Genomic DNA, 14,923 nt, shown 5'->3' on the forward strand with positions numbered 1-14,923 from the left:
TACCCATGAACTGGTTGTTTTCATTCTCTTGTCTACAGAGTACCAAATTTAAAAATCTGAAATCATATTTAGTACCAAAATATGTTTCTCATCCTTACTGTGCCACAGCACAAGAGAGTTTAAAAAAATAATCATGAGAGCAGGTTGACTATATGTAGTTTTCAGTTCACTCAAAAACTATTAGACATTAAACAATGCTACACTGGTCTCAGTAAGACTTTATGCAGTATTTTCATATGAGAAAATATTTCTATAAAGATATGTAAACAGTACATGTAAATGAGAATATAAATATTACAAAATAACTTGTATTTATCTTTATTGCTTAATTTAACCCCTGATATGTTAGGTAACTGCTGGCCTGTGTTGGTACAGGCCTGCACATGATTATAGGTATTTCTGGACGTGCAAATGGAACTGCAATACATGTGAATGACAAACACCAATGCTTAAAATTAAGTACAATTCCTAAAAATTTTTTGTAATTTTCTGAGCAAGGCTTGAAACTGTTTCACTGAACTAAAACTGAGCTGTTTGGGCTAACAGCTTTTAGGTGTACATTTCCTTAAAATCTCATGTTTTATGGTCCTCTATCTCACTTGATGCCTTCATCCTCCTATGGTTATGATGACCTTACATTTCTGCTAAAAAAAAATTGAAGGTATCCTGTTTTTTTCATTAGCCTTACCTCTGTAATTTTATGTATAATTGATGAAAAACTAAAAAACATAATTAAAATACTACATATTATATCTAATGTATAACATGCCCCTGTAAGCTTGAAAGAATGGCAAAATTGCACTTTACTTTACCAGAAGGAAAAAAAAGTTGGTGGATGGGCCAAACCAAGCATTTTATTCCTTTCTTCCTCAGAGATGAAATTTGCTGCTGTTAACTATCTCATTAATGCACCATTATGTCAGTGCATGTCAATCTTAACCAGCTTTCACTGGGTGAAATCGTTATATGTCCACTATATTGAGTTCTGCCACAATAAATTAATCTGCTTCAGTGCTATTGCACTGTTGGGGCTCAGCTATGTAAGCAAGCAGCTGGCGTTTGCCTGGTTTGCAGCATCACAAGGGGTGAAGAGGAGGTGGCTTTGTAGGTGCCAAGATTCCTATTGTAACATCCACACCCAGCTGAGGATAGTATTGGTCTTTGTGGATTTTTGATACACTGTGGCCAGATTAACATGGTTAAATGGAGGGAAGAATGGGTTTATATTCCATGAAATTAAATATAAACCAGGATCTAGGTTGTCTTACAAGCTCTCCTGAGCTACAAATTGCATGTTTCAGCTTCATTTTTGAGCAGACTGAATGATATGTTTCTATTGTTTAACACTTTCAATATTTTGTGTTGACCATTATGCATTTATGACTGCCTTACAAAACAGTTCTTTTAGTACTATAAATCCAAACAGCAGGGTTTTGTGAAACTCTCCTGAAATACTCCTCCTAGGCAGCTTTCCTCATACCTGCAGGATGATGAAAAAGAAGACTGTCAGGACTACTGTGTTCACATTAAGTGTCATGTGTTGACTTATCCCTGATGCAACTTCATATCAACGTTCATATTGTGTGCTCATGAACACAGATAGATATGAGCCTGGAGCCTGTTTGAAAACCAGGGAAGAGAAGCCAACTACCCTTAATATTAAGCTGAGCTATAGTATTCTCATTCAGGCATTTTCAGGAAATAATGCCCTATACAGGAAAGAGTATTAAAAACGTGAAAATGCTCTGCCACGCAGCAAGAATCAAGAATAATTAATTTCTAAACCTTAGCAGCTGTAATGGACTGTAGTAAAATATTCTTTTTTAATTACAAAGACTGGAAATTGTAATTTAGAGAAGGTGGTCTTAAGAGTTAGCCAAAATGAAGTACCTGGGAAGGTTTAGGGAAATATACATGCAGTTAGTAAGAAGATCACTGTTACCTGTTAGCCTGAATCTCTCAAGCAGAGGAATAAAACTGTCAAGTATGCTCCGAATTCGGTACACTAATTGTGAAAACACACACATTTTCAAGGTAAGTCAGATATAAAAATAATACACAAACTCCAGAAAAACAGTAAAAGCCACACCCTGACACTAGCACTATTAAAGAACTAAGATTACTGTTTAAATAAAGTGTTTCTATGCTATCATTAACAGTGACAAGGATGACTCCAGACAGAACCATCCACAACCTACCAAGCACAGTAGGCATAAGCTTAAGTAGCCTTCTTTCCTTAGTTCAAAAGCCATGACTTGCTGCCTCTTTCCTTTGAGATCCCTAGGGAGTGCCAAGAATCTCCATTTCTTTATATAATTCTTATTAACTGCCCTCATCCGGGTTCTGCTGAGATCTGGTCCTCAGGGCACTCAGCAGCCTCAGTCCCGGGGGAACGAATGGCAGCCTGAGTGCACAGCACCTTAAAGGGCTTATCTGCGAAGACTGCCTTGCTGCTAAAATTGTATGTTGTCATGGCAACTTAGCATTCAGCCACTGCTGCAGAAAGAGGTGACTCAGGGTCTTGTGATCATTGAGAATGAAAAATGATTCAACATCTCCCTTCAGCGTCACAGAGGCATGTTTGTCTCCCACTACACTGTGTAATTGTGAATTGCAGGACATCGAAGTGGTGATTTAAAGGGTCTCAGCACTAGCCATGTTTTAGACTTGTGTGGTTAAGTGACTGTGAACTTGTGTCCTTAGTGTTGGTACAGAGCTGGCTGCTGTAGATACTTACCTAGACCAAAGTATATCCCAGTGGTTTCCAGGGAGGCAAAGGTGATTAAACCAATTCCAAGAGAAATTGTCCAATCTAAGGCAACAAAATAAGAGTTTGGCTTTGCTCATTTTCTGGCAAACAACACTTTATCCTTCTGCTGAAATCTTGCCTTACCTTTGTAGTAGTAGTAGCAAATTAGTAAAGCTCCAATCCCAAAACAAAGAATGACAAAATGAAAGAACTCATCTGAAACAGAGGGGAAATTAGGTCACAACTGCACACAAGGCTCCCCTAAGACACCTTAAGTTACAGTGTATCATTGAATAAACTGTACTTCCATGAGAGATGTCTCATACACTAGATTCAACTGCAAAATGCACAAGTTGTGTGTTTTATCATATGACAAGCCTTGATGACCTTCATTGAGAAGGCTTGATGAACATCTGCAAACTACTCATGTTGGGGAAAAAAGAGTTTTGCAGCCATAGATCTTATTCTTGGTCTAAGGCTCAATGGGTTTGACATCAGCTGAAATTAAAAAGAAAACAATTACCATCCTTTCGTATGCCCATCCACCGTACTGTCCAATGAGGGTGAGTATTTTCGTTCTCATATTCTACAAGAAACAAATGTCTTTTATTGTCATGCAACTCTGAAATTAAAAGGTTTTATGTTTCTTTCCCTCTTTGTATCCAAAATTGATTCTCAGAGCGGAATATATTAAGAATTGTTCAGAGGAAAGAGATGTAAACCTTTCAGAAAGATCAAATTAGCAATTTTAAAATTGTTCCTCAAACTACTTTCCAAATAGCCTGTAGCAGCTGTAAAAATAGCATCATTGGATAGTTGAATTAACAACACACAATTGCTTTTAAAGCACTCCGACTCTTTTCTATTGAGTCTGGGGCAATCTAGTCTCAGAAATGCAGTAGGGAAGTAAAGTAGTAGTACAAGGGAACTTCAGTTTGATTCTTGATGTCACAGCTACAGTAATGGATAGGAGTACTGTCAGTCTATCTACTTAAGTCTGATGTTGAAGTATTTCTTCACCCCCCAAATTAAGAACTGCAGTAGCTGACTCTTATAGGTATCTAAATATATTGATACAGAGGAAAAAGAGCATAAGAACCAGCTCAATATTTTTAGAGGTCTAAATACAAGGCAAGGCTTTTTGCGCTAGTCTTGTGAACAGAATTACCAAATTCTGCTTTCTCCAATTGTCTCCCTGAAAGTCAAAGTTGAGTATTTTACCATATTTCTAATGACATGTTCAAAGCAGAAGGATTTTTTTTTGTTTGCTGACTGCTTGAGAAGACCTCTAGGCAGTCTGCAGCATATAAGCATATAAGGGAGTTGATTCACCACAAGTTTTAGATGCTGATTTCACTTGCATTAGGCTGTGCATCCAGGCAACCACTGCCTGGCAGTAAATTTCGTTTTATCTAATGATGTAACAGGAGAGTACTGAAAAATATCCCTAAAACTCTGAAGTGAGCTACAAAATTCTGTCGTTGTGCTTCTGAACCATGTAGCAACTCAACTTTGCAGAAGAAATCTGTCCTGGGTCACCTGATACCGGACCCATTTTAGCTTTTGATTCTTTGAGAATTCTGGATCGATCAAGTTCTGGTTTGGGGACAAACTCAGTAATTTGATTATTAATGTTAACGTAGTATGGCACTATTCTGACTTGCAATTGTTCCTCTGTCTGCGTGTAGGAAGATCTATAGTCATAGAATTTATCAGAACATCAGTTCATACCTACCACGTGTTTGTTCTGTATTACACTGCCTCCTTAAGGCAATAGTCCCACTGTAACTTTGTATCACGGAATGGCTTGTGCAGTGTTTCTTTTATCACAGCATTACAAATGCATTTTAATATCTATTCTTAAATTTCTACTTTTTGTTTACAAAATATCTAGGCAACATAGAGCTGGTATAGCTACCATCGCTAAGTAAAACTGAATACCAAAAGACAGCAGTCACAAGAAAAACGTGTTTGCTTGTTTGTATTTACCATCTGCAATTGAATCTTCTCTTCTGGTAATTTCTGAAAAGAAGCATAGTTTTATTATTTCTGATGGTAACAACTCTCACATGCTGTTTAACACCATTAGCAGCATTAGCAAGCAGGGTGAGTATTCTATTTTGTGGCTTAGTTTAGATAAAACAGTACTAGAAAGTACTAGGAAAATGATGACATTAAAAAGAACCCGAAGAACAGCTACCAGTAAAAACACCTATTTACAGTAATGCCAGGTGAAATAGCTGGGCAGTACATGGCTGATGGCCCCTCTGTTAACATTCAATTGCTAAAACTGAAGCTGGTACCAGGCAGAGCCAGAACCAGGAGCTGTGTTTGCAAATCCCCTGAACATTTCCAATACAGTAGACACGGTGTCCCGCACTAGCTAAATATTTTCAGGGCTTGGTCTAGTGTACTGAACTAATCTAGAACTGAGGCAACAAAGGCCAGGGTGAGAGGTGGCACATCAGGGGCCAAATGCCAACTGGAAAATCACTGTGATCCCTTCTGCACCTGCAGGGAGAATAGTGTATTATATACACTCCTTTTCCCTGCGGTTTTATATAGCTCCTTGGCGACAGTTAACTCAAAAAATCTCCTCTAGGGATTATGCTGCAACTTGCACCTTCTTCCCAATTCTTTCCTCATCTGAAATGGTCCAAGTTACAACAGCTCTTCCACACTTCACAGGAAAAAAAATGGTTGAACAGGTCTCCTCTCAGAAAGACCAGTCTGCTTGGTTCTCTGCCACTCATAGCTAATGAAGGTGGAATTCGCCTGGGAGTGGGAGGGATGAGGTTGATAATTCAATCAAGCTATTGTAAATTTCCTCCTAGGGGCTTTTTACATCTGTTCTGCTTCTGCTCGGTAGTTCCTGTTAGAAGGAAACATGTCTTTAGAGTGTGGCAGTCTGTTCAAGCCTCTCAGCTGGCACTGTTTGTGTTGCCTATCACTTGGCCTTCACCTAGCATCTCTGTTGGAGCGTGCTCTGCACTCTGAGCTAAGTGAGGAAGGCTTTCAGAACTGAGTGTCACCAGCTGCCAGAAACTAGGTTCCAGCTCCCGCACAATCTTGCATCCCCATTCAGCAGGAGACAGAGGGCTGCAGGGAATACTGAAAACTGCCTCGCTGTCTTGAGCAAGACTGAACGGTTGCCCAGTAGCATTGCTGGGTTTTCCACTAAAAAGGATGATAACTCCTGTGTCCTATGTCGGCAGGCCTACCAAAAAAAAAGGGGGGGGCTAATCTGCTAAAACTCCTTCTACAAATCACCTACTATCACAAGCTTGCAACAAAACATGTATACCATGCCCAGGTCCTCCACCAAGCTAACAGAAAACCTGATGGATTTACAGCCAAAAACTTATTTTTAATATACTAAGAATGTCAGAAAGAAAAAAATGCAGTTATAAAGTCTTACTTCCTGCAGGATGAGGTTATTATCTGGGAACACTTACCTGAATCTCTGTAGGGAACAACTTCTGATGGCATACCTAAAATATTATGCAAAGATGATGTAGATTAATATCTGTAATGAATGTGCTTATCTTGCTGCCAGCCCTAACCCATGCAGCCATACTGAAGCTAGTGGGGTTGTGTAGATGTGACAAGGGAGATACCAACTCCTACTCTTTAGAAACAGCAGGTCTGTTGTGGGTTATGCAGTTTAGTATATAAAGGAAATATGGAGTATTAACCCCCCATATTTCATCTCAAACAATAGCTGGAGTCAGAAAGAATCAGATTTTTGTGAGACAAATCAGATCTCCTAATGTTAATTTAAATGAGCTGCTCTTATATCTGGGGTGAGATCAATTACATATACGAATTAAATGATTAAACCCTTACGTTTTTTTTAAATCCATGGTTCTATACCACAAGCTGATAGCTGTGTTTTGACACAACACCTCTCTTTATCTGCATTGTACTTATATTCCATTTTTTCCTTTGGAAGGAAAGGAAAAGCCTCAGCATCGAGATCCAAGGAGTGGTCCTTATCGATGATCTCCACTGTATGCCAAGGGTGGAAAGCAGACCCTTTAAGTAGTGGCTGTGACAGATGCTTTCAAAAACTCTTGTTGTATTTCGATGGCAACTATCTGTGCAAACCCCGGCAGCAGCAGTTCTCCCACAATGGTAGATTTTGTTGTTGTGGTTCAATTGTAGCTGTAGGGCATGGTTAAGCATTAGTACTAGCTTCGTTCTGTAGGAAACACCTTTCCTACAGCCAGATTTTAACTGGTCATTTTCTTACATCTAAAGCTGCCTATGGAGTGTTCGTGTACCTTTGTTTAGAAGTCAAACCATAGAATGCCAGAAATTATTCATTTTCTGTTTTATGTCGGTTGTCTCTAGGAAAAAAAAATAATGCTGTTGTCACTTTGTCCCACCTCCCAGTAATTGGCCTTCAGTCTTCTGTCTTCCTAAATCTTCCTCATCACTGTCTGGATAGAGAAAGTGTTTTTTCATCAGGTTAAAGAAAAACGTCCCAGCGATATCAAAAATAACAGCACTATAGTCTTTTGCTCGTAATATATGAATGGCTGTGAGATATGTAAGTAAAAATGAAGGCTTTGAAATGCAAGCATCATTATTAGCTGCTTTTGCCTCACAGCTCTCTCTAAAGCTGGCTGAACAGTAGAAAAACAGTAAAATCTGATGATGGAATGAATTGTATAGAAAGGTGTAGCAAGAAATTTCTTATTTTAAACACAGATACGTCACTAACACTGCTAACTAGTTTTAAATTTTTATTTCTAATTACAATTCATTTCCTTCTAGTCAGCTTTTGGCTTTCTGTGACAGAATAAGCCAGTATCAGCATATTAGCATTCTCTCTTCCTTGTTGTGTATCATTTCCTTTGCCTCTGGTTTTCCATGAATGAAATGGACTCGTGGCAACCAAAACCATGACTTTTGATACACTGTTGATGATTGCTATTAAGGAAAGAAATGCTAGGAAGTGGTACAGCATTGCCAGCTACTGCTGTATGTTGAATATTCTTTGCTTCCTGCTGTAGCACAGGCTTTGGCTAGAACATAAACCCCATGAAGATCATAACAATTATGATTTGGAAAGGAATCTTGCAGCAGCTTTCGACATTTCTGAACCCCCAACTTCCACAACAGCAGGAGGCAGCCACTATTTTGTTAACAATGAATCTAGAGACAGTAATTATTTTGTCATCTCTTTTGCACAGTTTCTTACTTTTTTCTGAGTTATACAGAATTGCTACTGAATTGCTGCAAGTCTCCTGTGTGAATCTCCTTTGAACACATAATCAGACTAAAATAAGTGTAAGGGAAAAATAAAATCCTTTTTACCTTGTGGATCTTCACCTATGGACTCGTGGGATGAGTCGTCAGCTTTTTTATCCCCTTGTGAAAGCATGAGATTTCTTTCCAGTCTCTTCAGGAGTTTTAATTTCTCATCTGATGTGATAGGTAGACAGAAAACATATATATATTTGAAACAATTACTTCCATTTTCTCTCTTTTATAGTCATAGACTACCAGTGTTTCAAGATGCTGTATTTAAAGGTTGTCTGTCAGGAAATTAGATTTATTTCAGCTGTGCTTTTCATAGTACAAAGCATTACAAATGAAAGCATCGTGCCACTGTTAAACTTTCTTAAATGGCTGCAGCAGGTGCCTATGGTCTCACATTCTAGGTTTTAATTTACTGATAATGCTACCCCTGTGAAATTTCCCACTCTCTGAAGCAACAGCATCTGCAGCTGAAAGGTGCTTTAGCTGAAGAATAGCTGCTCACCACTTCCTGGGCTACTTCTCCCTCCACCATTGTGATTTCTGCTGGGTTCCCTGGGGTTATGCCGCAGTGCCGGCACCCTCTTGTGGCATAAAAGCAGAACTCTCGAAGTCAGCTAGGCCAGTTCACCTGGGAGGAGAAATTTGGAGGATGCTGACTCCTGGGCCAGGCAGTGAAGAGCTCCTGGCTCGTGTGGCTGCAGTTGTAGGTGATTCTTAACAGTTTCATATTCACCTCTGTGCGTCTCTTCATTATTAGTTTGGACATACACAGTAACACAATTCTCCCCAGCTGTTGGTGCAGCTAACTACGAGGGTGGGAAGGGGTCCCTGCCATGACAACCACTCCTGCTCTGACATGTGCTCAAAACAGGGTTGTTCTCTAGGCTGTGCAGTCTACCCCTTCATGACCACATTTCAACATGGCAGAAACAGGAGAAGGATTTCCTTGAGATTGCCCAGTTAAATTTGGGGTCATCTTAAGTGAGTGCAGCTTTATGATGTATTAAAGACAATTAATGAGACTATGAGCCCTGTGGAACTGCACTTAGTTTTTTATTGCACAACAGGGCAAATGAGAAGTGCAGCAGAAGCTGTTTGTATCTTGATGCCAGGCTCAGCACCCTGATTTGCATCTTCCATCTACTCCTTTAGTCAGTGCTGCACATCCTGCTAGGGAAACTTGCAACAATATTGACAGCAGCTCAACCCTGATTTCTTACCACTGTAGAAGCTCAGAGAGGTCCAGACTGCCTGGGTAACTGTTCAGGCAAAAAAGTGTCCTGGTTGTCACTAATCCAGTTAGGAAAAACTGGGGGACCACTTTAAGTCACAGAAATTTCTTAGGAATCGTCACCCCAGATGAGGTTTCCTTTCCCTTTAAGTGAACAAGTTTGTTTTTATCCTCCCCCCCCCCCTTAAGAAGTGAATTCAAACTAAAATAAGTTCTATCTATCTGTGGCTCCCATTATCACCATACCTAACTGCGTTTTCTAGGATGTATTTCTAGACATTTTAATCGTTCACTAATAATCACTGCCAAGAATATATCAGAGTTTTCCAACTGGTGTAAAGTCCCACAAGCACTGCAGTAATTTTAACGAATAGCTGAAGGGCAGCCAGGTAGGACTCACCATTTCCCTTGGAACTGGGCAGCTGCCGATATACAGATGGGTTGGTACTCTTCAGCAAGAGGTAAAGAACAACCATTGCCCTGACGCCTTTTGTCTGTATGGCTTTCAGGCAGGCTGCACAGCCCCCAGGCAGGACACTGCATCTCTTGAGGAGCTGAGAGAAAGATGAGTAAATAGCAAATAGTCCTTCCAATAAAACACAGCATGTGTGAACAGATCCTGCTATGGAAATGAATGTAGCTCACTCCATCTGTGGGAAATGTTATCTGCCCCTGCTATACGAGGGGAAAATCAGGGATAAAGAGTAAAGCCAAAGATGGGAAGAACAAACAATGTGTCAACTGGGAAAGAACTGGGGTGTTCAATAGCTAACTATATAAAGAGCTGGAGAAATACAGGTGTAGGGCCTGAAAATGGACATGCAATCTCTGCAGTATCTTACAGCAAAACACCTCTAACAACGGGCCTGCCTAGGAAAAAAGGGACCTGGACAGGTCCTGAGGAATACATATAAAGCCAGCTCTGCTGGAAAGTTATTTTTTCCAAGTGGAAAACAATGAAGTGAAAGTCTAATTTATGTAAGTGCTCTTCTATGCCATTTAGTGCATTTTAGACATCTTTTTAAACGTATCAGAAAATGGGCTGTATGTTCTTTCTCTCCAAAATATATCAGAGAAGTATAAAAGTATATCTGTAGAACTATGCCTTACAAAAAAAGAATGCATGTTTCTTCAGTAACTTACGTTGTTCTTTTCTTCAGTATTCAGGATAGGTGGGTCAGTGGTGGCTAAACATTTTACAAGGGATTCCCAGAAAGACTGCCTCATTTTCTCATGATTCTCCAAGTAATCGTCATCAGCAGTGAAAGCCCTCTGGAAAATGTCTGGGAGGAAAAACAAGTAAGTCACTGTGCAGAAGTAGAGGTGGGTTGTGTGGTAGCATTCCCCTCGAGCTCAATGTAGGTGTGGTGACAGACAGACTGCAGCATGTTGGCTTATAGGAAAGAGAGTAGTGCTGTATCATATAAAGCAACATGGTCTACCAGAAATCGGTAGAAAAATGTCAATAGTCCATACAAATGGGTGTCTGTGGTGCTGCTGTCTCAGTAAAAGAAGCAGGGGAAGTATTACTATTTATTTAGCAGGTGTTTATCTTGATCATGCTATTTGACAGGTAAGGAATTGAGGCACAATAATACAAAGGGCTGGATACCTAAGACCTAGGGTTTTCTACATATTGTTAGGCATTTAATGCACAGCAAAATCCCCTTCATGCATCTAAATTCCCAAAAGGATGTGGTGAGGCCAGATGAGAAACCTGTGGAAGAGCAGGGAACTGACTGCCAGTCTGCTTGCAAGCAAGGAGGAGATGTATGGAGCATGTTTTCAGAGCAAACTAGCCTCACCGACTCATTGTCAGTCTAGCAAAAAATGTTGCATAGTGTAAACGAGCAGATGCTTTGACCTTTGCATGTTACCCCTACCTTGCTGTTCTTCATTAAGTTCTGGGAATGGGACATCCAAGTTCTCCATTGCTGTACCTGTTCCAAAGGGAAGAAAAAAGCAGATGCTATTTGGAAACAGATCAGTCTGACCTTCTCTATTTTTCTGTCTTACACTTGATTTTCTGCAAACATCTCTATCTCTAGGCACTCAGTTTTTAAATCACTTCTCTTGTTGCAGTGGGAGTTTCACATCATGACTCATTTACCCTCCCAGGACCCATTCTCAAATCTTGAATGAGTCTTGCTGAGCTGGCCTTTGGTTATTAAGAAAGTACAAAAGTCTCATCATCATGAGTAAAACCGAAAGAAGCCTGACTTGATCCTTCACTTTTTTTTTTTTAAACTACCAAGGTATCTAATTAACTTTTTGCCGCAGACGTAACTTAATAAACAGAACAATTATTTGTTACCTTTGACATCTTCACACTTAAAATATGCCAGTCAGGGAGAACAGTAAAAATAGTTCATATGAGAACCCAGCAAGATTTGGAATTCTTGTCTCACAGAAGACTTTGATACTTTAACATCTGTTCTTCCCAATTGTCATGAAAGGAAGTTTCCACTAATTTTAGATTTATGAACTGAAAATTTTTAAGTGTCAATCCCAGAAAGTTTCCTGTTGACCATAGGAACAAAGTATTCTGACATCCCCAAAATGCAATGTTTCCTTTTTGTTTGCTAAACTCACCTTGGAAATTTTGTTTTGAAGCTGCTTTATTCTGATGTATTTTTGTCGTGCTTGGGTTCTGAACAGTTGCCTCCACCTACTGTGGTCCAGGCACCCTGCACTAACTCCATCTCCCCATTTCAGCTATAACAGCTGTTATATTGAGAGATGTGAAAGAAGACTTTTCGCAAGCCTAAAACACAGTTTCCACTATGCAAGGCACAATAGGAAAATGCCGTGTGTACACCCTCACATTTTCTTACACTATGGCTTTTGGGTCCATTCAACAAAACACTTTAAATCAAGTTTGAAAACTAAGTCTTTCCGTTAAATTTTCCAGATGGAAAACTGATGTTTTTCTATGGGCAGTTTCAATGACCACCATCAATCATAAAAACATTCCAATACAAAATCTAAAACAGGTTTAGTTGGCATCTTGAGAAGGGTGGCATAAAACACACAAAAACATCTTATTTTTCTAAATGGAACGGGTTGCTAGAGTGTTAGCTCTTAGACAGAGGACATCAAACACCAACAGATTCCAAAGTAGCCATAAAAGCCATCCCTTCTTTAGAACCAGGGCTGGGGTCTCCAATTTTTGGTATGTTGGTGATTGTGGGGGGCTTTCTCCTTTCCTAGACTGCTAGTGTTCTTCAAATGAAGAGGTCCTTAGTTTGAAACTCTTTTTAGCCACTGGTTTGCTGTTTGGCTCTGGGAAAGCTACATAACCTCTTCAATCACTTTAAAAAGCTAAGCCCAAAAAACTGCTTACCTACATGCCAGGTGTACTGTGAGGAAACAAACGCTTAATATTTTAAGGACACTTCAAAATTATTCCTAATGAGAAGTCTGTGCAAGACAACATTTACAAGGCCTTTTATTAAACAACCTAATATACCTGGAAAAACTTGTCAGTTTTTTGGACAAACAAGCTTTGAACTCCATCCATTAATCTAATAAAAGTTATTACCTCTCCTACAAACCTTGCCTGACTGATAGCCTTTGCTGCCTGAGCTGTGGAGCAGCGCTGTGTGACAGTGGCTGGCACTGTGAGACTGTGAGCACCCGATAGAGAATGCAGGAAACTCATCTGTCCTTGCTGCACGGTGAAGCAACAGCTGATGCTGAAATACCGGAACCCAGCATACCACACCCTGGACAAACTCGTTCTCAGTCACACTACAAGGAACATAATTTTTGTGCAGTTATGTATCTCCGAAAATGTTTTTCAGCCTTTTTCAGTATCTTTCCTGCCTTCTTATTTAGTCAGCTTAAATGCTGTAAGTGTTTGCTTTTGTTCATTAAACCTGTTTGTGGACTGCAGGGTTGAAACACCAGGCCTAAAGGAACAAAATGACTTTCACTATGAACATTGCCTTTACGACTGATGAAGTGCATTTTGTATTTATAACTATCCATAGTTTTACTGTAGAGTGAGACTGAGGGGGATTGACTTTGGGGCTCTCAATATCTCGTGATGGCCACTTTCATTGGCACATTCAAGGCACGTTGCCCTTCCAGTGCCACGAACCTCTCATAGCGGCTGCCTCTTGCTGGCTTTGCGTCACCGCAGAGACAAAGGGAGGGGGTAGGCACTGACAGGTCTGTGCTGCTATACACAAAGGAAGAGCAGATAACAACACCGCAGGCAGAGGTCAGCTTCATGTACTTCTTGCCAGACTGACTTCTGATAAAACTATTTGTTGACCCAAATGACCTAACTGCCCGGCTGTGCCCACAGCAGAAATGCATTTGGCTGGCAGACACACACATGCCCCTGTCCGGGCGGCTGGATGCCAGCTCTGTGCTCGGGCAGGTACCTCCGGAGGGTCTGGGAGCAGCCACGGACTGATGCGGGCTCCCCTTGTACGCCTCCAGCATGCTGAGCCCAGCTGCCCACCACACTGTGGGACTGAGGGAGTCGGGTGCCTAATTTCTGTTAGGCTGTGGGTAATTAATACCCCTGTGGCTCTTCTGGAAAGAAAATCAGATCTAAACAAAGGAGAAGGATTGCCATTTAATTATTGTGTGTATTAAAAGAAATGCAGTTGATTATACCTGACACCAAAAGCAGGATGATGGCACACCATACTGGCTTTGCAGCCTGGCCACCAGCTCCCCCAGGGAACATCGTGACCAACAGACCTCACCTGGCTTTCCCCAGAGCCCATGGGGAGTTAACTGCAGCGAGGTCTTTTTGATGAGTTAGAGTAACATTTGTGTGCAGCATCAGGCTCCCTGATACCGAGAGAAAGCAAGGAGTGAAATTGTTCACTGGGATAGCAGAAATTGTGACTACAATAACACAGGAAGACCTCAAGACAAAGACCATCTAATACTAAAACCGTGCACTTTGAAACTACTCGTATAATTCCTTTTAAATTACATGCTGATACCAAATCCTGCTAAAGTTTACTTTTGAACATCCACTCCCCTGCACCAATCCCACCGGACCCCACACAGTATCCCCGTATGCCTCAGGCTGGCTCCACGGAAACTGGTGGCGGCGAGGCCTCAGCAGGCGAGCCCAAACCTCCCGTCCCTTCAGTGGCTCCAGCCTGTGCCACCAGCCGGACACTGGTACGGGGACCCGACAGGCATCCCCACAGCCTCTGGGGCCGTGCCCCCTCTACCCACAGCGCGCTCCGATCTCACCTGGCCTGTGCTTCTCCAAGGGGAGACGGCGAACGCCTCAGAAACTGGACGAGCTGGTGCTTGTCCTCTGAGTAAAGTCAAAACGAGTCTCCCTGGTGTGAAATGGGTAAAAAGGGGAAGTGGGGGCAGGGGTTGCCCAGAGGATTATATATATACGTATGTGTGTGTGTGTATATATATATATATATATATATATATGTATGCGTGTATATATATGTATGTGTATGTATGTGGGTGTGTATATATATGTGTCTATATATGTATGTGTCTATGATATATGTATGCGTATATATATGTATGCATGTGTGTGTGTATGTATATATATATATATATGTACGAGGGGTCCGTCCGGCAGTTCGCCCCGAGGCCGCCGAGGTCCGAGCCAGCCCCGCCGCACGGCGCCTGAGGAGCCCGACGCAGCTCCCGGGGCCGCCCCTCGGCGCTGACTC

The 14,923-nt window shown here is 41.1% G+C and overlaps 1 protein-coding gene across 1 annotated transcript; it reads right to left on the reverse strand.

The window, feature by feature from the left end:
• Positions 1-144: 144 nt before the first annotated feature.
• TMEM40 (transmembrane protein 40) lies at positions 145-14,918 on the reverse strand. The gene is made up of 13 exons (XM_040569143.1): positions 14,475-14,918; positions 11,132-11,188; positions 10,392-10,531; positions 9,649-9,802; positions 8,072-8,179; positions 7,138-7,191; positions 6,205-6,240; positions 4,739-4,771; positions 3,273-3,335; positions 2,894-2,965; positions 2,738-2,812; positions 1,943-2,005; positions 145-1,480 (listed from the first exon to the last, which is right to left on the reverse strand). The coding sequence occupies exons 2-13, from the start codon at positions 11,178-11,180 to the stop codon at positions 1,461-1,463; spliced, it is 867 nt and encodes a 288-aa protein (XP_040425077.1). The 5' UTR covers positions 11,181-11,188; positions 14,475-14,918; the 3' UTR covers positions 145-1,460.
• Positions 14,919-14,923: the final 5 nt, after the last annotated feature.

This window comes from Cygnus olor, chromosome 10 (assembly GCF_009769625.2).
Source record: "Cygnus olor isolate bCygOlo1 chromosome 10, bCygOlo1.pri.v2, whole genome shotgun sequence".
Taxonomy (NCBI): domain Eukaryota; kingdom Metazoa; phylum Chordata; class Aves; order Anseriformes; family Anatidae; genus Cygnus; species Cygnus olor.

Bases quoted from the DNA above. Each gene is read 5' to 3' on its own strand.
- TMEM40 (XM_040569143.1), bottom strand. From the start codon at position 11,180: ATGGAGAACTTGGATGTCCCATTCCCAGAACTTAATGAAGAACAGCAA. The intron at 4,772-6,204 runs GTAAGTGTTCCC...GCTTCTTTTCAG, and splicing joins TGTTCCCTACAGAGATTCAG to AAATTACCAGAAGAGAAGAT. The intron at 2,813-2,893 runs GTAAGGCAAGAT...TTGTTGCCTTAG, and splicing joins TTGCTACTACTACTACAAAG to ATTGGACAATTTCTCTTGGA.